The 27,809-nt window shown below is 37.0% G+C and overlaps 2 protein-coding genes across 2 annotated transcripts in view; both read right to left on the bottom strand.

Annotated features, from left to right (window-relative positions):
• The window catches only part of LOC142353324 (WD repeat, SAM and U-box domain-containing protein 1-like), an 83,714-nt gene that overhangs the window by 47,036 nt on the left and 8,869 nt on the right, over positions 1-27,809 (bottom strand). The gene's annotated exons all lie outside the window — the stretch shown is intronic.
• LOC142353323 (uncharacterized) overlaps positions 2,638-27,809 on the bottom strand; it is a 34,479-nt gene continuing 9,307 nt past the window's right edge. The window contains exons 2-5 of the mRNA XM_075405556.1: positions 20,394-20,636; positions 19,746-19,864; positions 4,777-4,881; positions 2,638-4,424 (exon numbers count right to left, since the gene is read on the bottom strand). Coding sequence (XP_075261671.1) covers positions 2,894-4,424; positions 4,777-4,881; positions 19,746-19,864; positions 20,394-20,636 — 1,998 coding nt within the window. The 3' untranslated portion in view covers positions 2,638-2,893. The remainder of the gene's footprint in view (positions 4,425-4,776; positions 4,882-19,745; positions 19,865-20,393; positions 20,637-27,809) is intronic.

Here is a 27,809-nt window from a genome sequence, read left to right as displayed (position 1 = left end):
GATTATGCAGTTTTTTTTAATTGAAAACCCTTAATCTAAAAAGCAGAAAAATTTCAGGCGTTATTGCATCTCGCCTAATTTTACTGATTTAGACGCTAGAAGATTGCTGCTAATCAAAAGCAACGGTGCAGCTGAGCTACAGCACAAATAAATATAAAAAAATTCTTTTAAGTCAAGAAGCACGTTTTAATCAAGCTTTCCACACCTATTGGCACATGTTCAAAACATCAACTTACTTTTTGGTATTTGGTGTAAATCCAAAAAACAACATTCTTGAGAGAAATCTTTGGAGACTTGCGGCAAGTTTCTTGAAATGTTTCTTTCGAGTCAGAAGAGCGGAGTTTCTGGACAAGATAAAAAACCTTGTTGCAAGAAGCGAAGACAGGAATTTACGATACAGGTCTCCCAATTCAGAATCAACAACAAATTTTAAGAAATTAGAACAAAATTTTTATATCACACAGTATACTAACAACCATATTTAGGCACGACATAACCACAAAAGTTAGTGCACGAAATATTGATATCAGTCTTTTCTTGAGCCTAGGGCTTCGGCCTCAAAAAGAGTTTACTTATTAAAAAATGAATAAATTAAAAATGGACTTAAATCAGACGAATTACTCTCGAATGACAGGCTGGGCAAATTAATTCAGAGGGAATGTGGCCCAGAAGAAGTTTTATGGAAGCGAAAAGTTCTAACCATGGAGGGGTTTACACCCATGATCACCCGGATAACGGCCTGTGACACTGAATACTACGCTATAGAGGCTTTGCGGGGAGTGTGATATAAGGCGAAAGCTTAATTAGGCGAAGACAATTATTGTGGTCACTAATTGTTTGTAAAAAATGGGCAAAAACCAAATAAAACATTTGAAGATGCCACAAAGAACTGAAGTATCCTGAACGATTGCCGTAACATGATCATACCTTGGAAACACACAAAGGGTTTTTTAACATTGTAAATTTCCAGCAATTCTGTTTAGCTCTACCCCTGTTATGCCAACGTTTTTCGCGGAGCTACCCGCGCCACCTAGCTCTAAACAATTAAGAACAAAGCTTTTAAAAAATAAAATCCACTCTTTCTGCAGTAACTTTGAACAAAATTCTCATCTCGTATATTAGAGGGGTGCAAAAATGATGATGAAATGAAAAGAAGTACATTCTACATGCATTTTATTAAAACACTTTTACATTAGGAAAATGTTAGGGATACTTGAGTACTTTATAGCCTCATGGGGATATTGAAGTGCAGTCTTTAAGTGTTTTAATTATTTGGTTTTCGACTAGTTTCTACAACACTTAAGTAGAAATTTTGCCTGCTGGCTACCTAAATTAGCTTTGCCTAAAATCCTGCGCCCAAGGCATAGCAACGTCCTGGCTTTCAATAGCTTTTGTGCTAGCAAGACTTAATTTTGGCATGAAGGTGGTGCACAACTGAGCACATTTTGCCTTAATACCCTCTGGGCGCTATCTGTTTATCCCCTTTTGAGGACGAAAATTCAAATTGATCAGACAAAAAATTGGTCAAGTAAAAAAAAAACGCATAAAAAAGACCACAGGACTAATATTGCTACATTAACTTCGTGAGAGCAATTAAAAAGGAAAAAGACAATCGAAAAACTTACTTAGTCAAATGTTCTAAGAAGAGCAAAAACGGTCAAGTAAAAATTTTGCATAAAAAAGACACACACCTTTAAAACAATTGACTCTAACTTCGTTCGAGAGCAATGACAAGTGTAAACCCATATATACAAGGTCATATATCGGTAAACTTAAATTGACCATAGTGTTTTGCTCTGAGAATAATAACTCAAAACCATAGAGTTCTGCTTCCTCCCTCAGCTATATCCGTGAACCATATAATTAGAGCCGACAAAGTCTTTGAGGGAGATACAAGGAGACCTTATGCACTACACGAGACCTTGAGAGCAATTAAAGAGTGCAACGGCTTTAAACATAGCCGACTAACGTCGGGCGAATTGCTCTCAAACGACCGGCGAGTGATTGGCTTTGTCAGTAGCCATAACCGGTTTAGTGAGACTAGCTACAGCTTAATTGAAGAGGCGTGAGGTGAGCGCAGCGGGGGGGGGGGGGGGGGGTGCACCGGGGAGGCTGATGGGGTGGCAACAGGGGGGGCAACAGTTTGGAGTCAATCTCTAAAAAGCGCCCTTCGGACCATAAGTATAAGTCTCCAAAACAGATTCTGTAAATCGCATACTTGAAGACCATTGAGCTGAAAGGCTCTAAGAGCACCACCTAATGCCCGCTGGGCGCTACCTGTTTATCCCGTTTTTGAGGACGAAGTCAAATGCGTCAGACGAAAAATTGGACAATTGAAAAATCGATTGAAAATTGGTCAAACGAGGACTAATACAATTGTTACAAACTTCGTTTGAGAGCAATTAAACATCACATTGAGTCTGAAAAATGTTCTTTGGCAAAGGAAAAGATTGCGAATATTTCGTGGGCAACCGAAAGGTAAGCAGGGACCAATGAAGGGGAAGCTTGTTGCTTTGCACCAGAAGAAACCCTTTATATATTCAGAGGTTAAAAATGTTCTTCCTCCCAATTTACGAGACCGGAAGAAAAGCGCTAGAGTGCAATTTATTCGAAGATACTGATGTACTTGAAAACGAATAAAACACCATTAATAAATTATTTTTCCAAAAAACACCATGGAATATAAATTTTGTATGACAAATTAAATAGATATAAATTAAGAGTATAAATATCTCACTGCACATGATTATGCATCAGAAAATATTACTGCAGACTAGAACCGATCGAACAGTTTTAACATCCAAACCAGAACAGAGATAGACAGATAGAAACTTGGGATACAAAATTAAAGACAGGTATCAAAGATTATCGTCTAAGTTTTCTGATTAGTTTTTCACGACTTTGCAGCCTTCATACTTCTTTTCATATTGAGCAAACTGGACAATGTCGATTTGGAACTTAAACTCAGAAGGCGATTTGAGGATTTAGTCGGTGAGCAGCTGTTCGAACTGATTGACAATGGAAGATGAAAGTCGGACAATTTAGAGTTAGCTACTCGTGTTCTCTTTGATGATGCAGTTGGCAAGTCAAAGGGTTCTGACTGGTCAACCTTAGGAGATAACTCGTAAGTTTGCAGACATGAGGGGTTAGGCATAGCAGAATCGGACGAAGCAACGTATTCAATTGACTCCGCACCTTTAAAAGCTTTCGACCGTAAAGTATTTTTGTTTCCGGCTTTACACGATGCCGAAGTTTTGACCGATTCTTTCTCTTTTTTAACTGTCGATAAAATGGAATTCTTTTTAGCAAATCCTTTATTTACTGAAGATATTTTGTGAGAATGCGACCTCCCCAATCCTAACTTTGAAGGTTGCCTTTCCTTGGCTTCTGACATCACCTTTTGGTCACGCGTACCATTATCGTCACTGCAAGAAATGAACAGATCATATCCATTCGTTATATCACCAGACGAGCATTCAAGATCACATATTTCTTTGATAATACAGTCATCGTCAATTTCGATGCTTTCGTCAGTCACGTCAATTTGAAGGTTATCGTCTTCAGTTTCGACATCGCCAACCACCACCAGCTCATTTGACTCACAATTTTGACCACAATCTGGCTCCTGTTTTATTAGACGATCACTTTCTAATTTTACTTCATTTTTCGGCCGCCGTTTTTTCGTCTTTTCTGAAGAAGTTGAGAGAATATTGTCAACATCAGGTTTTTCCTCAACTGTCACAGCTAGAATTTTTTCGTATTTGCGTTTCCGTAAAATCGCTTGTTCCTTCTTTTGCTCTTTTGTCATTGAAGGTCGACCTGGTCTGCTATATCTACTAACCCTTACAACTCTCTCGCCATTTTCATTACGTCTTATAATTTTCCCATTAATGGTGTATCTGTTTCCTTCATCCCGAAAGCAGTAAAATTCCTTCTTTGTCGGATCAAACTTGTCAGACGTCGGTCGATTCATAAAATTTCCCGGTCCACCAACAATCTCTTGAATTTCATTAGAATTGCAATCTTTACCTTCAGCCAATTTCCCAGTTTGTCCAGATACTGTCATGCTCTGTTTCCTGCGGTTGCCTTTGACCACCTTAAGAGATCCGAGGTCTGGTTTCGAAATTGAATCTGGCGACACAAATCGCAAAGGACATTCGTATTTCTCGTGACATCGCCTTTCCGAACAGTCATGCACATTCGAATTGTGCCAGTCTGAGAACTGATATATAGGGCACGAATAATTGAACCCTTGGATTTCACGGCAGTCGGTAGAATTATTGAAACCAACACCAAACGCTTCGGTCGTTTTTTCAAAGCCTTCAGGATTGATTTCTGTCTTGACTTGAATACCTGATATATAATTGGCGCTGCTGATGATAGAATAGCAATGGTCTCTCAAATGGCTTGGCAGTGTTTGCTCACTGAAAAGAAACAAAGATTCTTTACATGATTGCAATACAAAACAAAACCCAGCATGTATTCTGTAGACGTCAAAGATTGAATATATTATAATTCACAGGGACTGGGTTCTAGTTTTAGAAAGAATGATGTAAAGAAAATTGAACAATAAACCACAAACCGTTTACAATTTGAGATTTTCAAGCTATTTGCTTGACCTGTTTTAGTTTTATAAAATCAAAGTTACTGAAAGCTATATAACTATTTTTTCGCCTTCTTTTTAAACAAATTTTTTACATTAATATTGCTTGAGTAGGCAAGCTCAGAATACTGCTTAAGCTACCACTGTAAAAGCAATAGAAAAAACAGTTTCACCTGTTGATTGATTCGCCGGCAGGTTCCAGATGGGCAAAAGAGAAGCCTTGATTGACATCGGACAGTGATTCAAACGGGGAGGCTGATTTAAACAGCTGCTGAATTCTAAAACAAAGTTAGAGACTGAAACCTTCATGATCTGGTAGTTAATATTTATTCTCAACCAAAGGTTCGATATTAGGACGCGTTTGCAGAGCCGATTTATACTATATCTTCAAGGGGAAACCTAGCTCAAAAAAGCTAAAGTTTAATATTAAAAATGTTAATTTTTAAAACATAGACGGCAGATTGCCGTAAAATAGCCGCGATAGATGCTTGTGGCCTTCCACGGAATTGAAACAACTAAAGAAATAAGATGGACAGGTTGACCACCAGTCCCTTAATATACCACTAGACTTTTTGGGTTAGATTCCCACTGTCAGTTTTATGAGACACATACGCTCTATAAGGAAAAAGTCCAAAGAGCTTTTTCAAATAAAATATTCCAAATCAATAACTTAAGACTCTATACTCAAGAATTAGGGCATTTACGTTCGGCACTACTTGAATGCACACCATTGATTGTTAACTAGTAAATTTTCATAAAAGTTAAAGTTCATTAAGTAATTTCAGAAGTCATTTTTTGAGTGAGTTAAGTAGAACAAATGTACAAAATATACAAATGAACAGTATTGACCTGGAAGCAGAACAAATGACGTCACGTACACAATGTTTAACTGCAAAGCATTAGAAGTCACAAAGTCAATTCCAAGAAGTCAGGTCTTAAGAATCATCGATGGAGACGACGAATTAAAAAAACAAAGGACAAGTCCTGATGTACAATTCAAAGAATTTTTATTGACTAAACAAAAAACTAGACCTAGAATGGATTATGAGTGAATCGGGAAAAACAGTTCTAAAAAAGCAGATTAAAAAACTTAGAAAAAACATAAATTCAATGTCAAAATGCCGCATGTGAACAAAAATCCACCAGCGGGAAACGGAAATTTGGTTTAAACAAAAAACTAGGCCTAGAATGAACTATGAATGAATTGGGAAACCATTTAGAAAAAATCCTATCCAAAAAACGGAAAAAAAACAGTAAATATCAATGTGAAATCGCAGCATGTGAACAGAAAAACTACAAGCGAGAAAGCGAATTTTTGTTTCAACGCCATTTTTTCACTCTACTTTAGAATTAGGGCGAAAAAAATCACTCGCTTTATTGCTCCACTTCCTTTTTCGGCGTGACCAAAATCACGACTCAAATTCAACTTCAAAAATCATGAACATGTGTGAACAGATCTTGAAAAAGAAAAGACAGCGACCCAATACAATTCAAATTCCTTGAACTGTACAAACCACGAAGTCCCCAAAAGCAACAGCTATCGCTTCGCTACTATCGAAAATACAAATAAGTCATATATATTTAACTGTGATCTGACACGGATTGCAGGAAAATAGCCGCAACAGACGCTTGTGGCCTTCCACGGAATTGAAATAACTAAAAAAAATAAGATGGACAGATTGACCATCAGTCCCTTAATAGACCACTAGACTTTTTGGGTTAGATTCCTACTGTCAGTTTTATGAGACACATACGCTCTATAAGGAAAGTCCTAAGAGCTTTTTCAAATAAAATATTATAAATCAAAAACGTAAGACTATACTCAAGAATTAGGGCATTTACGTTTGGCACTACCTGGATGCACACCATTGATCTTTAACTAGTAAATTTTCATAAAAGTTAAAGTTCATTAAGTGATTTCAGAAGTCATTTTTTAGTGAGGTAAGTAGAACAATTGTACAAAAAGTACAAAGGAACAGTATTGACCTGAAAGCAAAACAAATGACGTCACGTACACAATGTTTAACTGCAAAGCAGTAGAAGTCACTAAAAGTCAATTCTATAAAGTCAGGTCTTAAGAATCATCGACGGAGACAAATAAAAAAAACATAGCAGGACAAGTCCTGACGTACAATTCATAGAATTTTTATTAACTAAACAAAAAACTAGACCTAGAATGGACTGAGTGAATCGGGAAAAACACTTCTAAAAAAGCAGATTAAAAAACTTACAAAAAATAGCAATTCAATGTCATAAATCCGCATGTGAACAAAAAAACCACTAGCCAGAAACGGAAATTTGGTTCAAACAAAACACTAGGCCTAGAATGAACTATGAATGAATTGGGAAAACCATTTACAAAAAATCCGATCGAAAAAATGAAAGAAAACAGTAAATATCAAGTTGAAATCGCCGCATGTGAACAGAAAACTACAAGCGAGAAAGCGAATTTTTGTTTCAACGCCATTTTTTCACTCTACTTTAAAATTAGAGCGAAGAAAACCACTTCCTTTTTCGGCGTGACCAAAATCACCACTCAAATTCGATTCAAAAATCATGAAAATGTGTGAACAGATCTTGAAAAAGAAAAGACAGCGACCCAATACAATTCAAATTCCTTGAACTGTACAAACCACGAAGTCCTCAAAAGCAACAGCTATCGCTTCGCTACTATCGAAAATACAAAGAAGTCATATATATTTAACTGTGATCTGGAACGGATTGCAGGAAAATAGCCGCAATAGACGCTTGTGGCCTTCCACGGAATTGAATTAACTAGAAAAATAAGACGGACAGATTGACCATCAGTCCCTTAATAGACCACTAGACTTTTTGGGTTAGATTCCTACTGTCAGTTTTATGAGACACATACGCTCTATAAGGAAAAAGTCCTAAGGGCTTTTTCAAATAAAATATTATAAATCAAAAACGTGAGACTATACTCAAGAATTAGGGCATTTACGTTTGGCACTACTTGGATGCACACCATTGATCTTTAACTAGTAAATTTTCATAAAAGTTAAAGTTCATTAAGTGATTTCAGAAGTCATTTTTTAGTGAGGTAAGTAGAACAATTGTACAAAATGTACAAAGGAACAGTATTGACCTGAAAGCAAAACAAATGACGTCACGTACACAATGTTTAACTGCAAAGCAGTAGAAGTCACTAAAAGTCAATTCTATAAAGTCAGGTCTTAAGAATCATCGACGGAGACAAATAAAAAAAACATAGCAGGACAAGTCCTAACGTACAATTCAAAGAATTTTTATTGACTAAACAAAAAACTAGACCCAGAATGGACTATCAGTGAATCGGGAAAAACAGTTCTAAAAAAGCAGATTAAAAAACTTAGAAAAAACATAAATTCAATGTCAAAATGCCGCATGTGAACAAAAAAACCACTAGCCAGAAACGGAAATTTGGTTCAAACAAAACACTAGGCCTAGAATGAACTATGAATGAATTGGGAAAACCATTTACAAAAAATCCGATCGAAAAAATGAAAGAAAACAGTAAATATCAAGTTGAAATCGCCGCATGTGAACAGAAAACTACTAGCGAGAAAGCGAATTTTTGTTTCAACGCCGTTTTCTCACTCTACTTTAAAATTAGAGCGAAAAAAGTTCACGCCGCCAAACCACTTGCTTTATTGCTCCGCTTCCTGTTCCGGCGTGACCAAAATCACCACTCAAATTTGAAATCAAAAATCATGAAAATGTGTGAACAGATCTTGAAAAAGACAGCAACCCAATACAATTCAAATTCCTTGAACTGTAAAAAACCACGGAGTCACCAAAAACAGCCGCTATCGCTTCGCTGCCGTCAAAAATACAAAGAAGTCATATATTTAAAAGTGATCTGAAACCGATTACCGTAAAACAGCCACAAAAGACGCTTGTGGCCTTCAACGGAATTGAATGAAAAAAATAAGATGGACAGATTGACCACCAGTCCCTTAATAGCCAACTAGATTTTTTGGGTTCGATTCTCACTGTCAGTTTTATGAGACACATACGTTCTATAAGGAAAAAGTCCTCAGAGAAAATCAGAAACTTAGCCTCTATACTCAAGAATTAGGGCATTTACGTTTGACACTACTTGTAAGCACACTATTGATCTTTAACAAGTAAATTTTCATAAAAGTTAAACTTCATTAAGTGATTTCAGAAGCCATATTTTGAGTGAGGTAAGTAGCACAAATGTACAAAATGTACATATGAACAGTATTGACCGAAAAGCAGAACAGATGACGTCACATACACAATGTTCAACTGCAAAGCAGGAGAAGTCACTAAAAGTCAATTCTATAAAGTCAGGTCTTAAGAATCATCGACGGAGACAAATAAAAAAAACATAGCAGGACAAGTCCTGACGTACAATTCATAGAATTTTTATTAACTAAACAAAAAACTAGACCTAGAACGGACTGAGTGAATCGGGAAAAACACTTCTAAAGCAGATTAAAAAACTTACAAAAAATAGCAATTCAATGTCAAAAATCCGCATGTGAACAAAAAAACCACTAGCCAGAAACGGAAATTTGGTTCAAACAAAACACTAGGCCTAGAATGAACTATGAATCAATTGGGAAAATCATTTACAAAAAATCCGATCGAAAAAATGAAAGAAAACAGTAAATATCAAGTTGAAATCGCCGCATGTGAACAGAAAACTACTAGCGAGAAAGCGAATTTTTGTTTCAACGCCGTTTTCTCACTCTACTTTAAAATTAGAGCGAAAAAAGTTCACGCCGCCAAACCACTTGCTTTATTGCTCCGCTTCCTGTTTCGGCGTGACCAAAATCACCACTCAAATTTGAAATCAAAAATCATGAAAATGTGTGAACAGATCTTGAAAAAGACAGCGACCCAATACAATTCAAATTCCTTGAACTGTAAAAAACCACGGAGTCACCAAAAACAGCCGCTATCGCTTCGCTGCCGTCAAAAATACAAAGAAGTCATATATTTAAAAGTGATCTGACACCGATTACCGTAAAACAGCCGCAAAAGACGCTTGTGGCCTTCAACGGAATTGAATGAAAAAAATAAGATGGACAGTTTGACCACCAGTCCCTTAATAGCCAACTAGATTTTTTGGGTTCGATTCTCACTGTCAGTTTTATGAGACACATACGTTCTATAAGGAAAAAGTCCTCAGAGAAACTCAGAAACTTAGCCTCTATACTCAAGAATTAGGGCATTTACGTTTGACACTACTTGTATGCACACTATTGATCTTTAACAAGTAAACTTTCATAAAAGTTAAACTTCATTAAGTGATTTCAGAAGCCATATTTTGAGTGAGGTAAGTAGCACAAATGTACAAAATGTACATATGAACAGTATTGACCGAAAAGCAGAACAGATGACGTCACATACACAATGTTCAACTGCAAAGCAGGAGAAGTCACTAAAAGTAAATTCCAAGAAGCCAGGTCTTAAGACTCATCGATGGAGACGACGAATAAAAAACATAGCAGGACAAGTCCTGACGTACAATTCAAAGAATTTTTATTGACTAAACAAAAAACTAGACCCAGAATGGACTATCAGTGAATCGGGAAAAACAGTTCTAAAAAAGCAGATTAAAAAACTTAGAAAAAACATAAATTCAATGTCAAAATGCCGCATGTGAACAAAAATCCACCAGCGGGAAACGGAAATTTGGTTTAAACAAAAAACTAGGCCTAGAATGAACTATGAATGAATTGGGAAACTATTTAGAAAAAATCCTATCCAAAAAACGGAAAAAAACAGTAAATATCAATGTGAAATCGCAGCATGTGAACAGAAAAACTACAAGCGAGAAAGCGAATTTTTGTTTCAACGCCATTTTTTCACTCTACTTTAGAATTAGGGCGAAAAAAATCACTCGCTTTATTGCTCCACTTCCTTTTTCGGCGTGACCAAAATCACGACTCAAATTCAACTTCAAAAATCATGAACATATGTGAACAGATCTTGAAAAAGAAAAGACAGCGACCCAATACAATTCAAATTCCTTGAACTGTACAAACCACGAAGTCCCCAAAAGCAACAGCTATCGCTTCGCTACTATCGAAAATACAAATAAGTCATATATATTTAACTGTGATCTGACACGGATTGCAGGAAAATAGCCGCAACAGACGCTTGTGGCCTTCCACGGAATTGAAATAACTAAAAAAAATAAGATGGACAGATTGACCATCAGTCCCTTAATAGACCACTAGACTTTTTGGGTTAGATTCCTACTGTCAGTTTTATGAGACACATACGCTCTATAAGGAAAGTCCTAAGAGCTTTTTCAAATAAAATATTATAAATCAAAAACGTAAGACTATACTCAAGAATTAGGGCATTTACGTTTGGCACTACTTGGATGCACACCATTGATCTTTAACTAGTAAATTTTCATAAAAGTTAAAGTTCATTAAGTGATTTCAGAAGTCATTTTTTAGTGAGGTAAGTAGAACAATTGTACAAAAAGTACAAAGGAACAGTATTGACCTGAAAGCAAAACAAATGACGTCACGTACACAATGTTTAACTGCAAAGCAGTAGAAGTCACTAAAAGTCAATTCTATAAAGTCAGGTCTTAAGAATCATCGACGGAGACAAATAAAAAAAACATAGCAGGACAAGTCCTGACGTACAATTCATAGAATTTTTATTAACTAAACAAAAAACTAGACCTAGAATGGACTGAGTGAATCGGGAAAAACACTTCTAAAAAAGCAGATTAAAAAACTTACAAAAAATAGCAATTCAATGTCAAAAATCCGCATGTGAACAAAAAAACCACTAGCCAGAAACGGAAATTTGGTTCAAACAAAACACTAGGCCTAGAATGAACTATGAATGAATTGGGAAAACCATTTACAAAAAATCCGATCAAAAAAATGAAAGAAAACAGTAAATATCAAGTTGAAATCGCCGCATGTGAACAGAAAACTACTAGCGAGAAAGCGAATTTTGGTTTCAACGCCGTTTTCTCACTCTACTTTAAAATTAGAGCGAAAAAAGTTCACGCCGCAAAACCACTTGCTTTTTCGCTCCTTTTCTTGCTCCGGCGTGACCAAAATCACTACTCCAATTTGACTTCAAAAATTATGAAAATGTGTGAACAGATCTTAAAAAAAGAAGACAGCGCCCCAATACAATTCAAATCTTTGAATTGTAAAAAAAACGATGTCCCCAATAATAGCCGCTATCGCTTCGCGGCTATTAATAACAACCTCACTGAAACAATTGCTTGATATCTTAAGATTTCTGATTTCCGTGGGCACGAACATTTTCGTCGAAATGCGAGATTTCGTAAAAACTTGAGTACTGATTTCAAGACTAAATTCACGTCTCTCTCTGATTACAATGAATATACATTTTGTTACCGGATAATAACAGAACCGACTAAACGTCGGAAGAATTGCTCTAGTGGGAGCTCTAATCAATTGCAGCCTGCTTCAGTCGGGGGGGGGGGGGTAAATGGGACTAAGAAGTTCTAAAGTGGGCTTCAAATAACCACATTAGTGGTTAACATATACCACTATCAAGATTTAAAGTAAAAAATGACACGCGAAATGCAAAAAGTCAAGGGCGTAAAAGTAACTCGAAAAGTCAAAATTGTCAAGCGAAAATTTTGCAAAAAAAAGACACACACGTTTACAATAATTGCTATGAACTACGTTCAAGAGCAATTAATAACCTATAACAGCTAACCAAAAAACATATTGCATGGATTATTTAACCTTGAGACAAGTACACGTTTTTTGCAAACGTACTCAAAGGATTATAAATATGCTTTATATAAAATATCTGATATTGACCCCCAAATTTACGAATCAAAGTCAGGGTTAATGAACTTAATCAAAACCAGGGTCAATGAACTATATACTTAAGGTATAAAAGATTGAATTTACTTTTTAGGCCATCACACTAACAGGGTTGAAGAAAGTTTCGGGCGTGGAAAAATATAATAGACCAATATAAATTTTAGCATCTGTATAAAGGGATCAATAAAAAATTTTACAAGGTAACCATTTATACCAAAGCAATATAAACATTACATGTTATAGATACAATTACAGAAGATAAATAAACAAAATGAGAAGTCTTTCAGATATATTATTGAAAACAATTTTAGCATCATGAACTGCTTCCAACAATTGCTTGCTGGAGTCCTTCTGAAGTGTTGCGAAGATAAAATTTGCATCATTGACTCAAAAGGAGGGATCATGTGCTCAGTTTCTAGTTCGGATTTGTCCGACAACTGGTGATAAATCTGATGACCATATCAATTGGTGAAAGCTTGTTTTTATTCTTATCAGCAATGCTTATGCCAAACATAGCTGGGAAATTGTCTTAAAAAAGCCGGCGTTGACCCGCTTGAAGCACATTGGAATTTTGACAGAAAAAAAAACAGATAGAAATTTAGAAAATTTTTCCAAGTACTAATGCCAGCTAGCAATCGCTTCAATGAACTTTGATAAATTAATGCACTATGAATTAATGGCTGGGCTTTAGATGTTTCTCGCGTTTCTTTTGATTTTGCTCTTTCTACCGCATTCACTACAACGCAATTCACTGAGTGAAAGAATTTTAAATCAATTCAGTTGATACAGTGAGTGAAAACGTGAAAATCATGTCATGTAAAACGAAAAACGTAATCAAAAAGTAAAGCTAATTAAAAAGGAGACGCCTAAATAATAGCCGTTGAGAGGTTGACGACGGCTGTTGATGATTATTACTTATTCTTGTCTAACGAAGAAAAAGAACAGTCGATGTGGAAAAGAGAAGGTGCAGCATCAAATGTATAGTTCGGCAGTTTACGCAGGATAGGTGGCATATGTAACCCCTGAAGAAATAGACAAAAGCTGTTTAATTGAATTTGGTATAGTTAGAGTAAATCTCACAGAAAAAAGTTTCATCAAATGTCGAGCTGATAGATACGAGACGTAAACTGTTTTAAATTGCGAATTAAACATTTGAGTTTGAGTCTTATGAAAAAGGTCAGCTCTCATCTCATAAGTTAGACTGGCCAAATTTATCTCGTTCCTCAGCAATATTGTTGATACTCTGGGAGCAACATCGTTCCAAATGCTCGCGTCTCTCCTGATGTGTATTTCTTCATTGAGCTGCGAATAAAGGGTAGGTTTCGACTGTGCGTCCGAAAAAGGCCGCTAATTGTTCAAAACGTTAGTAGAAGTATAATGCAGTGGAAACTTAAGGAAGAGCAGAAAAAAGAAATCAAACTTATAACTGTAGCTGATCAAACGGTTAAGCTACTTTCAGCAAGTTTTCATTGGAGCCAACATCTGGTCCTTTCTACAGCTCTTTTCGCATTTCTCGCAAAACATCAATAGTAGCGCCACTTCTGATATTGAACGTTTTAAGTCATCAACCTCCGGGACAATACTAACGAGACGCTCAAGTGCATCCGGCAACTTAAATTGTATTTTCATTGCTGGAAATTGGTCAAACGTAAGATACGATCTAATTCTAATGAGGTCAAATTCTCTTTTTACCGCATTCCAATGACATTACACAAATGTTACAAACTGGATAAGTGATCCCCAATGACGTTGATGTTGCAATGGTGGTTTCTTTAAGTGTATAGACATCGCCTAGTAACGTTACTAAACAAACACCAAACCTGCAATTATCAACATGTTCGGTTGACGGTATAAGATATTCGTAGATGTCAGAGAGCTGGACTGCTTCTATGTTAGATTTGAAAAACAATCTAGCAATGCATAAAAAGCGGCCATGTTGCGTAGCAATGCATTCAAGGCAAAGTTGGCAACTCTCAATTCCTATACATTTTTCCAGCTGCTTCCATTAGATCATCTAAGACTGTCAGTTGAGGTGCTTCTATAGATCATTTAAGTCCCCCGGCTGAATCTTTCACAGGCATTGGCACCATTTTGTCCTCGTAAACAGTAAAGGCGGTTCGACGTCATGCCAGTGGTATGGCTAGTCGCATGAGAAGACCTTCATCTACTGTCAGCACATTTAATAGTTTAGCTTCGTTAATAGGAAAAAAATTCATGAGTCGGAATAGCTAGTGTGAGGCGGTCTTTTGTTTTAGCTAGTTAAGAAAGAACTTCTTACAAAATTGATAGCAAAGAGTTATGCGTAACAAGTGATAGAGGTAAAAGTCTATTGAAGAAACGAATAGCGTTAAGGATATGCTTTATAGGTATAAAGTGCAGAACGATAATAATAATAATAATAATAATAATAATTTTGGTTCCTGCGTAATCGCAGCGGAACAGCATTAGGCCTAGAGTAGCCTGTTCTCAGCTGCCCTTTTTCTTATAATTACCACATTTCAGACTATTCTTTCTATGAGCAGCATTGGTGACTATGGCCAGCAGCATTTTTTGGCGACTATGGCCAATTTTTTTTGCAACTGAAACTTTCACGTGGTACCATCATTGCAGCCAACATTGGTCAGGCTATGGTCAACCTGAAGCTATGGTTAAGTAAGAGCTTATCCTTACACAGACAGCTTCACGGAGGCAGGGGATTGAACTCTCAATCATTGGCGTGTGATTCACACACCTTAATAACTTCTAACATTGGTGGATAGTAAATTTCTTAAGGAAGAAAATGCATCGAAGTTGGAAATACTTTGCTGTCGAGAATGTATAAGTTCAGAACAATCACGGAATATATGGAAAATTCATTCGAAAGAAAAGCTGCTTATTGACTATTTTCCCAATTTTCGTTTAGAATTTCAACTAGTTCCTTCTGTACTCGGTTAAGCTCAGATAACTCTGACGAAAAAGTTAAATACTTGGATTGTCAATTTCGGATTAAAACTACACTACGTGATCCGCAATAACCGTAGCATAGTCACGAAACTAATTCATTTTAGCAGCATTTTCAGTTGATATTGACTGGAAGATAAAAAAATTCCTCCTACCAAAACCATCGTTTCCACCTATCATAACTCCCCTTCCAAACAAGCCAACTGACGCACGAGCAAAAGTTCTACCATTTCGTTGAGTTTGGACGATCTTATTATGGTTGTAAAAAAGAGGAAATTTCAGATTTTATTGAGATCGTTTCCGGCTAGTTGAATTTTACGTTCAACCTCTTGCAGTAGCCAGTCTGCATTAAAAGCACTTCCATTGGTTTGAAAGTTTGAGGAAAATTTTAAAGATATAGAACTATTATTGGGGCAAACATTCCTTATAAAGTAAAATAGTAAGTTCATGAAAAATTGAAATATTGAAACTTAAAAAAGGAATTTAAAAAAATCTATTATAGTAATCCTCTTTGTGAGCAAAACCTTAAAGTTTTATTGTATACGATATCTTTGTCCAAAACACCAGTATCCTCAGCACGCTGCTTGATGAACTGCGTAGACACCGCGAAAGAATATAGACTTGGTTCTAAAATAATTACAAAAACTTTACTGAGAGGGGACAAAGGAGCAAAAAACACGAGCAATGGGAAAGGGCTGGTGCTTCATAAGGTTAGAGCTTCGAGGGGGGGGGGGGGGGGGGGGGGGTGCTCGCTCGGCGAGCGTGCGGCGTTAACAGTTCTAAAAGAACTGCTCAGCGATTAAATTCACTCGGGTCTTAACCTGCTTGCCCTGTTTTGAAGACAAATAGTCAAATGGTCAGAAGAAAAGACTATCCAACGATAAATCTGAACTACAAAAAATGCATAAAAAATATCAGCAGGACTATGATAATTGACTATCTGTGAAGAAGTTAAGCCGAAGCGAGCAATTATTCGCAGAAAAAAATTAAAACGTCAACAAACTCACAAGACAATGAAATGTACTAAAACACTAACTTATACATAAAATCCGGCTCGCAGATCTCAAAATTTAGCCTTTCCGCCATGATTTTTTAAAATCAACCCCGCAATTTCACTAACTAAGTTCACAGATAGTTGTCTCAAGATTTTTTTTCCAACAAAAACTTCCCCTCTATGCCATGGTCCGGGATTTTTACGTCAATCATAGAGGACTGCATCTCATACCCTGACTGTGTTGATAACTGGAGGAAGTTTTTTGCAGTTAGCAAATGTGTTTTGCGTGCTTCCAACAGAGGGGGTAAAAAACATAAGCAGCAGCAGGAAAACTCAATGACGAATAGATCTGAGCGATGGAGATCGGGTGTATGCTGCCCTTTGGTACGAAGCGGCTTCAATGAAGCAAGCAAAAAATAAAGGTAACAGCACAATGGAAGCGCTTGCCTCCCGAGCAAAAACACTTTGTCTTCAAGGACAGTTTGGTCGTGCGGCAAATATTTTATCATCGGATGGAATAGCACCCGACAACAGAAAAACACTCATTGAACTCAAAAAGCTGCATCTAGAGGAAAACGAAATTCTTGAGCCGCTGGAAGACTATAGCTGCGAAGCTTATCAATTCGATGAGGGAAAGGTCCTTTTGCAGCTCCAGTCTTTTTCGAAATTCACAGCAGCTGGGCCGTCCAAAAAGTACCCAGAGCATCTTCTCCACGCAATCAATTGTTCAATTTCTGATCAATCCAAGCGGGCAATGAATTCCCTAACCAAATTAGTGAACTTGGCCAGCAGGGGCCAGCTCCCAAGTGTTGTGGCTCCAGCTTTTTGTAGTGCTACATTAACAACACTGAATAAAAAGAAAACCGGCATTAGACCTATTGCTGTGGGTGAAGTTATTCGGCGCCTTGTTGCCAAGTGCATTGCAAAAGAAGCAGCCATCGAGGCGGTTGAGTTGTTTGGTTCAAAGCAGTTGGGAGTTGCTGTCAAGGGTGGTGCCGAGAGCATAGTGCATGCCACAAAAATAACCTTCGAAAGAATGAAGAGTGTAAAAAGTGGTGGCATACTTCAAATTGATTTCAGAAACGCATTTAATTCAGTGAAGCGCAGTCATCTCGGCTCAACAAAAGTTTTGATGCCTAGTATAATTTCATTTGCATCCTTTTGTTACTCGAAACATAGTGATTTGTTCTTCAATGGCTCAATTGTTGACAGTCAGACAGGAGTGCAACAAGGTGATCCACTAGGTCCACTTTTGTTTTCATTGGCCATCTGGCCTCTTATTGACGAAATCGAAAGCAAAATACCGAATCTCTTGCAACATTGCTGGTATCTCGATGACGGCATTATTGCAGGAACTGAGATCGAACTTTGTAAAGCGTTAGAAATTCTCTCAGAATCAGGAGAAAAATTTGGTTTGGAACTCAGGAAGGATAAGTGCGAGCTATGGTCATTTGAAAGCATGACAAAAATTGACAGTTTGATCAAGAGGAACTGTGTAGATGGAATTGAAATTTTAGGAGCTGCTATAGGATCTGACGCTTTTGTTTCCTCTTGTTTACTCAAACGCGTTAAAAAATCAGAGGAACTTCTAGACAATTTAGCATATGTAGACGATCCTCAATGTGCTCTTGGTATTTTGCGTTTTTGCCTTGGTGCTCCCAAAATGGTCTACTCTTTGCGATGCAATTCTCCTTTGGACGAATCAAATAAAATCCTTCGAAAATTTGATTTGGTTCAGCGTGCAACCTTTGAAGGTATTCTTGGAGTTTTGTTGTCAGACACCTCTTGGGACCAAGCATGCCTTCCAATCAATAAAACCGGTTAAGGAATAAGACGATCAGCAGATCAAGTTCAAGCTGCATACGTCGGATCTGTTTTTCAATCCTCTGTTCTTGTAGAAAAATTAACAGGCCATAATCCAACTGAAGACATCTCATTTGTTAAAGCAGTTGAAGAATTGAGCGAAATTGCGACGACATATCCTTCAAAGAAAAATTCATGAGGAACTCGATAACTCAGCCTTTGACAACTTGATAGGAAAACAAAGTTCCATCAGGGAAAAAGCTCGCTTACAATCTCTTTCTCTACCGCAGTCTGGTGCCTGGTTATCCGCAGCCCCCATTCCAGCTCTGGGACTACACCTATCTTCCAATGAGTTCCGTGTTGCTCTCAAATATCGACTGGGTGTAAAATTGTACGAGAACGAGAGAAAATGTCCTTCTTGTAAATCTGGGACTCTAGATGTAATGGGCGACCATGCGGTGTCATGCCATGGTTGCGGTGATATGATCTCTCGTCATGATCGTATACGAGACAAAATTATATCAGCTTGCTCGGGAGCTCTTTTGTCACCCATCTCTGAACAGAAAAGTTTACTACCCGACAATAACTCCAGACCGGGCGATATCTTCTTACCTGTTTGGAATAATGGTCTACCAGCAGCTTTAGACGTTACCGTCACTTCTCCCTTGCAGTCAAGCCTCATTATAAATGCGTCGGAGAAGAGTGGTTTCGCTCTGTCAGCTGCTGAGGACAGGAAGTACGAACAGTACGCCCAGAATTGTAGTGAAGTCGGAATTCAATTCATTCCTTTGGCTTTCAAAACATTTGGAGGATTTTCAGAGACAGTTCGTAAGACCCTCAAACGAATCGCTACTCTGGGTGAAAACAGAAATTTGCAGCCGGCGGGGTTGTCGGTAGCCTTCAGTAGGTTATCTCAATCAGTCTCTGTTACAGCAATTCAGGGGTCTGCAATCATGCTCCTTGCAGGGGATGCAAGATTATAGACACATATGAAACGGGAGCAGATCTTTGAATCCTTGTTGCAGAAGTTAAGAGGCGAGTCGGCATTGAATAGTGTGTCATCCATGAGCGGGGACAATCGATAGTGATAAGTTTTTGACTCACCCAATGAGCGGGGAGTCCAAATTTAATGAATTATCATACTAGTTGTACTCAGTGGCGGGTGAAATGTGATTGTCCACAACAGGAAGTTTTACCTCAAACAATTTTTCCAAAAAGGAAACTATTTTGATTTCATGATTGATTTCATGGGTTGAACTGATAACAATGATCGTTGATCGTTAATGAACCAAGATTTTCTAATTTCGTGAATTAATTACCTCTATGAGGTGGTTACAGAGAAAAAATTGTAATTTATAAATATTGCATAGCAGGAACAATAACACGCCGTACCCGTATAAAAAAATTGCTCGACAACAGAAGCAAAACAATAAGTTTATATCAAATAATTTAAAGATTTAATCCCTGAGAACCAAAAACATCAATTTTTACGCAACATTATCAGATGATACCTATACCTTTTCTGCGAACTCTCCATTTCAAAAGCAATTCTTTTGAGAAAATAGATAAAACTGATGAGAACAACACTTACAGTGAGTTGAGGTTTGGCAGAAAATGTCTGAGATGAAAGAGTGTCTGATTGCCTCGTAGCATCTGCATAAAACAGCCCAGAAATACTTCATTGACAACCCACAGCTCTACTCCAGCACACTGAAACAAAGATTAACAGTGTTGTCTAGTCAACACAAAAACAATAAATCCAAGAGTTAGGGTTAAATTCTGGGAGCAATATTTGTAACAAACTCACAGGGATAGATACATTATAATCGTTGGCCTTGTCCATAATAGCCCCTCCCCCTCCCACTCAAAAATTGAGCTCTTGAATTATGGTATGTTTACCCAGTATGATAACTCTCCCCTTTTGCTTATTGTTTTATTTTTATACATTTCTATGTCGGCGCTGTGGTTATGAGTTACACCAATTAGAAAACTGAAGTTTTAGGTGCGTTTACCTTTTTAATAAATGCTTTTCAATGCGATTGTTGCTAAATGCTAAGCTTTATTGAAGCCACTGCGGTGCAGTCAGTAGGGATAAAAATTAAACATTATATACCAGAGACTTGCTATGAATAATTTTACAAAACCAATTTTCAGCCAATCAAAATGAAGTTTAGGTTTTGGTGACCGTCTATTTTCAGGGGATATGTTGATACTTTTTGAAATGGGACGTAATCAATACCTGAGATGCGTAAATAGGATGAAATCTGTGATCAGCCATGAGCTGTCCTTTGATAATTTTGGTCCATTTGCTCACATCAAAGTCAGTCTTGGCCGAACGACAGATGTTATCTTGCAACCAGCTCACAATACTGGACACACATCGTTTCTTGTCCTTATGCGTTTCAATAGCAAGGAAAATGATGACATCTAAGGGCAGAACTGTAGTCGATACGAGTGACACTGCTGATTTGAAGCTCAAGTCCTAGAAAACAAACGTTTGCGGTGGTTGACTGTACAGCCCATTGAAACCTGTACGTATTATGAACTTCAAAAAAGCTTTGTTCATCGTAACCTTGACGGTAATTTGAAGAACAAGAAAATGAGTTATGACAACTGTTCAAGAGCTTAAGACCTCAGATATTACCCCTGATGCCGGTTCGAATCTCAGAAATGCTTCATTTTTACAGTCAATGCACACATAGTGGAACCCCGAGCAATAACAATTCTGAAAATTAGTTTTCATGGTTACGCTGCTTCATATTTTTTATCTCGAGGAATAGAAATTAATTAAATGGTAACTAAATATATTAACAGAAACTAGTAACTGCTGAATGATTGTAAATATGACCAACGAAACCCATTTTTAATTTGGTTATACCTTCGGAATTAAACTCCATAACATAACCGACTATCGCGTCGGGCGAATTGCTCTTAAACGACCGGTTGGCTTCGTCAGTAGCTAGGCACGGTTTAGTAAGGCTAGCTTTAGCTTAATTGAATGCGCGTGAGAGAGCGCAGCGGGGGGGGGGGGGAGGGTGCTGATGGGGTGGCAACAGTGGGGGGGGGGGGGGGGGGAATCTCTAAGAACCGCCCTTCGCACCATAAGTATAAGTCTCCAAAACAGATTCTGTGACTCGCATACTTGAATACTAGGCTGAAAGGCTCTAAGAGCACTTAAAACACTCACGTGCACATTTTAAAATGCCGAAAGTCTGCAGTGCCAGAAGTTGCTACTTAGCCAGAAGTTGAATTTCGTTGACTTTCGTCATTTTAAAACGTGCGAGTTTCGTGTTTTAAGCATGGTTAGGTGACTGCAGAAGTCACTTCGAAATTCTGACTTAATATCTCGAACCACTTCGTGGTACTCGATAAACGCCAGAAGTTCTCAGTGACTTCAAGCAAAGTCTCTTAACCATTACTTACTGCGCGCTACATGTTTATCCCGTTTTTGAGGACGAAAAGTCAAATGCGTCAGACAAAAAATTAGTCGAGCGAAAAATCCAATTGAAAAAAGACCGACAGGACTAATATAATTGCTACAAACTTCGTTTGAGAGCAATTAATCACTTCTAAAAATAGAGTGAGGAAGCAGTGTTTGAAATTCGACCGGACTTCGTTTGTATGCGGCTATTGTAATGAAATTTTCACAAATATTTTGACTTGCCTTTTATAATTCCTTTTTCGAGTTCAGCTACGGATACCGAAGTCAAACAAAGATCCCGTAATACAAAGATGCAAAGAAAGGACTCCGTTCTTTCAGTCAAATTTAAATTTGAAACAACAGACTATCGTTGGGCGAAACCTTCTCAAACCACTGGCGAGATGCTAGATTAAGCGAAATTGAGGGCTGTATTAGAAAGATTGTGGGTGGCGGAAGAGAGGGGGAGCAAAGTGGGTGGGAGCTACGGGTGGATGAGCAGGACTACAATAATTGCTACAAACTTCGTTTGAGAATCAACAAATAAAGAGTGCTAGAAAAGAAATTGGTTTCCAATAGATACACAGGACTCGAGCGCTAAATTGAAGCAAATGACTACCGCTAAGTTAATTTACTAAAAAGGAACATACCCGGCAGATTGCCGGAAAATAGCCGCCGTTGATTCCAATAAGCATGCCTGGGATTGAAATAACAGAAGATATTGAAAAAAAAGTCCGATTTTTTTAAGTCCGATTTATTTTGAAGGCATTTCGTAGTTGAACATACTTCTGTTTCTTAGAGAGAGGCTACAGGGGCTACTATCAATAACAATCAGCATTAGAGAGAGGTAACTAATACTTATAGGACCGACGTTCAAATAGCGGGCATCTAAAATTGGGTTTTATGGGTTTATCCCGTTTCTATTTCTGACTTCAATTTTTTTATACTGACTGTTCATTTTGAATTGCTTTGCTGAGCAACTGATGTTCAAATTCACTTTTAGCAGAATGAGAGAAGAGAGAAACTAGCCTAGAGAAGTCAAAAAGATTTCACGCAAAATGTTGAAAAGGCGGCAAAATGAGGTAAAGCGAAACATTTTTTTATTCGACGAAGTAAAAAAAAAAAATAGGAGCGCTATAATAGCCGGCTGAGAAGATGAGGGCGGCTATTAAACACTATTTCTCCTAATATCGCAAAGTTTCAGACATAGCAAAATTTAAAGAGTTAGGCAGTGTAGATAACTAATTAATTATAAACAAAGAAAACAGTAATAATTAAGAATAGAGAAATTCCTGTATAAGAATAAAAATTACTGTTAATGGCGTGGAGGGAGAGCAGTATAATAAATTCAATACAATAAAGAATGAAAGTCAATTAAACTTAAATGATAGTTATAAGTTTCCAGTTAAAAGCAACGAATTGGGTTTTGTTCGGTTCCTTCCTGTATTCATTAAGAAAAACGCTGATTTTTCTTAGCAAGATTGTATAACATTAATAGAAAATTTTATAGTATATAATCAAGCAGCAGAACCCCTCTCATTAATACTTTTTATCATTCAAACTGCATGTTCGGGTAATTTTTTCTTAAAATTCGCTCGTGTATGTTAAACTTGTTGTTGGTAAGTTCAAAGCTGAACTTGAGAAAGCATACTTAATTTTTTCATTATGTTATGACAGTAAGTGGCGGCAAATCAATATTCATAAAGTAGCAAAATAGGTAGCATACAGAGGATGATCTTGAGATGTGGGGACGAGTCAAACTTTTAATTATGAAAACAAGCTTTGATGGCCCAATTCAATTGCTTATCTAATGTGTCTATGAGAGTTTGATTGATAGTTTTAAGCAGAGCAGAAGAAAAAAAGAACATAACAGAAAGAAAAGCGTTCAAATTGTTTTTTTTGCGTAGTCAGAAATATTTTCCTGAGTGCATACATGTATTCAATGCCCTGGACTATTTTTGACAAAAAACAATTTTAACCTGTTTTTTTTTAATATTAAAGCATTGTCAATATAAATAACATAATATTCAATTGCGGCCTTTGAACTAATCAAATGGTCTCCAACTTCCAATGTCGTTACGTCTGTAGGATTAGAACTATCAAAATCATTCAACTCAGTTTTGTTTTATTTGACTTAGGTGACGTAACAACACCGTATGCATATTTCTACGGCCTCATGCTCGTCTTTGAACTTGGAAAATTGATCATCTGAGCTTAGTAGGATCAAGCCATCTGCGTATTGTATTTTCTCACACGACATAAACTGCAGAGATCATTCAAATACAGATCGAATAAGAGGCCCCCTTGCAGAACTACTTGAGCTATTTCTATCCATTCTGAATATACATTATCAGTCTGTGTTCTGTTTGATCGATACCTAGTAACTAGTTTTGGCGCTGCTATCGAAAGTCCCAGAAGTAGACTATAGATGCAGTTACTGTCAACATAATTTGTTGGGATAATTAATTGAAGTTTTTTTTTCCTGTGAAGCTCCGGGTTTTTATATGTAAAAATTTTAAGTTATCTGAGTAATTATCGAAGTCATGAAAAATTTACAGCCTTCCATTAATTTAATTGGCTAAGAATTGTTTTCAAAATCGCCTGACCTCAAAAGAAATAGCCAGATACTCTTAATGAACCACCAAAGAAATATGATAACGATGACACCAAAATTCTATTAAAGCTTGCTTTTGCTCTTGGACCTGGCCGCTTATAAATTTTCAATCAGAATTACAGTCGAACTGCGTGACGAGGGGAAAAAGGAGCTCACTTGACATTATACTGAAAATAATAAACATATCTTGCAAGAAAACACTAAGCTTATCACATAGTCGAGAACACTCTTATTCAAGGCAAGAGAAAATAAATGATCCGGCAAACTAAAAACTTATCATTACTAATATGGTTGGTAACGATAATGATAATTCAATTTAAAATTTGTGTTTGCACTTTTATTAGCCCAGTACCTCTCTTGGAATTTCTGAAACAAATTATTCAATTTATAGTTCGGGTGGCTAAACTTGTTAGTATCACAAATCCCAATAGATGTTTGAGATTAATGCAAAGAATTAAGTTCAAACGCACATTGTCAAGACAGAGAAAGTTAAAATGATCGACTTTTCGGCTGAATGAAGGAATTGAATGTATGAATTCATTGAGCTTACCTTTACATTTATTAATAAGGCTAGCTATGTCATCTAATATCGCATTGCAGTTTTTTTGTAATTCCGAAACAGTATTAGATCCGTACTGCAGAACTAAAGTTTTTGCTCTGATATTATTCAACGGCTTTTATTTTTACTCTCGTGCTTGAACTACGGTATGCATGAATAGCTGTGTGCAGTTGTATTGTTACATCAGTTTCTAGTTTACCGACGATGCTGCTACCTGAACCAAATATGATTGCGATTGTTTGAGGGTGATTGAATCAAAATCTGACTTGGTTTTTTTTCGAGATTTTTATCCATTGTTGGTTGTGCCCTCCCCTTCAATAGATTACTGTTCAATCCTTTCTCCTGCATTCGTCATTTATAAGTAACAAGGACATTTTCAATATAGTTTTCTTTTTTCCGTCTAGTAAATCTAGCTAATTTAAGCCCTGTAAGATAAAACAATCTGATCAACCATAAGTGAGGGAAAAATCCACAAAGCTGCAAAAACTTAAGAACCGAAGTTGAAAAAAGGCGCAGCTGCTCTTTAAGGTGCGTTGAGGGTTGGCTCCTCTCGATTTTCAAGTCGTTGAAAAGGGGGGTTGCAAAAAAACGTTGCTAATATTTCTATTCACTACAGACAGGATGTCAACGTGAATTGATAACAATTGTTTTTTATCCATTTACTTCAAAGGAAAAGGGTGAACTAAAAGCGACCACTTTCGAATTTAACACATAAGGGATGGCGCGGTGGTGAAGTGGTTGGTCGTGATTGTGAGGGTAGAGAAGGTATGGGGTTCTGACTCGGCCCTTAAGAACGACCCTTCACAGAAATTTGATTTCGCAAACAGTTAAAGTCAACCTCATGCTTAGAGACTAACAAGCCACAAGACGCTAAGAGCACTTCATGCCGTCCGAGCCTTACCTGTATCTTAATTTTCGGGCCAAAAAAATTAAATCATTAGACAAAGAAAAAATTGATGAAAAGTCGGTAGTACAAAACACTGTAAAAAAAAAGAAATCACTAAACCAATTAAACAAAAAAAATAGCATAGGAGAGTTTAGCAGTAGCGAAATATGTATCGCAGTCCCTGCGTATGAGAAGATATCCCCGGTCCAGCTGCTCTTAATATAGCTTTTTATTTAATTCGTGATATTTTTAGGCGTTAGAATCGATTTTTGCAACTTTTTGCATGGGATTTGATATTTTCACATTAGAGGTTTTAAAATCTTTGAAAATCTGTTATCACAAAGTCCGTTTACTTTAATGTCTAGCCCCGAATCATGTTTAGTTGTTGTATTCTATTTTGCAAACTTTACACCCTGCAAATCTGAACATTTGATCATCTTATACGCCGTCGCAAACTCCATGGCGGAAGATGGCAAAAGATTCAAGAATGACATGTCTCCACTGAGTCAAACCAACGTTTGGGTGATGTAGAGCACGAGAAACATTGAACAACCAACAATACACTCCACAACTCAAGAAAAAAAGAAAAACACTAAGAACAATAAGAAAACTGGAAATAGAGGGCAGAATGTTTAAGTGTAACACAGTGAAACAAACCATAAAAGACACTAAGAAAAGTAAGGCAATGGGCCCAGATAGAATAGCGCCAATCCACTTACACAACCTAGGCCCTATAGCACTGAGCTGTCTCACTGACACCATAAACCTTTCTGTAAACAGTGCAAAAATTCCGAACATCTGGAAAGTTGGCCGGGTCCTACCCCTGCACAAGCCGGGAAAACCCATAGACGAATCTAAAAGCTTCGGACCAATTGCACTCCTCTGCCCCAATGCAAAACTGACAGAAAAACTCCTAATGAGTTACTTTATAGTACATCCACTAACTTTTTAAAAAATGATGCTGTAATTTTTGTTATTATTCAACTAAAAGCAATACAAGATCATCATGTTTTCAAAAAAAAGTCCTTGAAAAATGTAACAAAGAGGAACTCATTGCGAAACTTCTAGAAACCAGTGAAAAAATAAATGAGAAGGATAGAATCATAAAATCTCTGGAAAACAATTTGGCAGAGTACGAATTGCAGAAAGACAGTTACTTACCAGAAAGAGACAATAAATCGCCTGGAGAAAGATGTTGAATACTTCAAAGAACAGACGTCCAAAGTCATTGATAATTTGCAAGAAAAGCAGGATAATTCGCGTTTACTAAAAAATATTGAAACGCCAGATAAAAAATATAATCCGAAAGTGATACCGCGCTTTGCAAAGAAGCTCTTAATATCAGATTGCACATACCGCAAAATCAATCAACAAGACATCTCGCAGCAAACGGCAATACATTCATCTTCTTCAGCAACAATTAAAGATATTGGAAATGTTGTTGAAACATATTCTCCTGGGGCTAAGACGGAAACTTTAGTACTACACGCTGGACATAATTCAAATGATAAAGGTTGATCTGGGCAAGATGCTGCAATGCAAATGAAAGATACAGTTGATAAGTGCATGAAAAAGTTGAAACCACAACGTGTAGCTGTCTGCAAAATTTCACCTGTCAAGGACGGCTGATTTGGTTGAAATAGTAATAATGAGGCAATTACAAAGTTTAATGAGCAACTTGAAATGATATGTCTGGAACTGGATGGTCTGTATCCGTGGTCAAAAGTTGAATGTCTTGACAATGCTCTGACAGATAATGATATTTCTTATGACGGGGTTCACTCAAACATAAATGGAATCAAAAACCTTGTGAATAATATTCGTCACTATAATGTCTTGAACAATCTACCTGCAGAACAGAATGTGATCCAACCTCGAAAAATTCCAAATTATCGCAATAATGCTTGAGTTGAATAATGTGAAAGATATGAGAATTTGTTTTTTAATATTAGTAGTACTTTTTTTCTGAAACATTTTCACAAAAATCACTTCATAGTCAGTAGGAGCAGTTTAACTCAAGCGAAACATTCGTTATACAATATTGTGTACATATTGATGGTCAGCTGGATTGAAAAAATTTAGCACCTCAAAGCTGTTCGTTTTCTTTGCAATTTGGTTTTGAGAAAAACATTACTCCTTTGTGGAGATGTTGAAAAAAATCCTGGACCCTTAAATACA

Source organism: Convolutriloba macropyga, chromosome 14, assembly GCF_964194025.1.
Source record: "Convolutriloba macropyga chromosome 14, txConMacr16.3, whole genome shotgun sequence".
Classification (NCBI taxonomy): Eukaryota; Metazoa; Xenacoelomorpha; order Acoela; family Convolutidae; genus Convolutriloba; species Convolutriloba macropyga.
The sequence above is the reverse complement of the archived record's forward strand: the minus strand, read 5'-3'. Positions and strand labels throughout refer to the sequence as shown.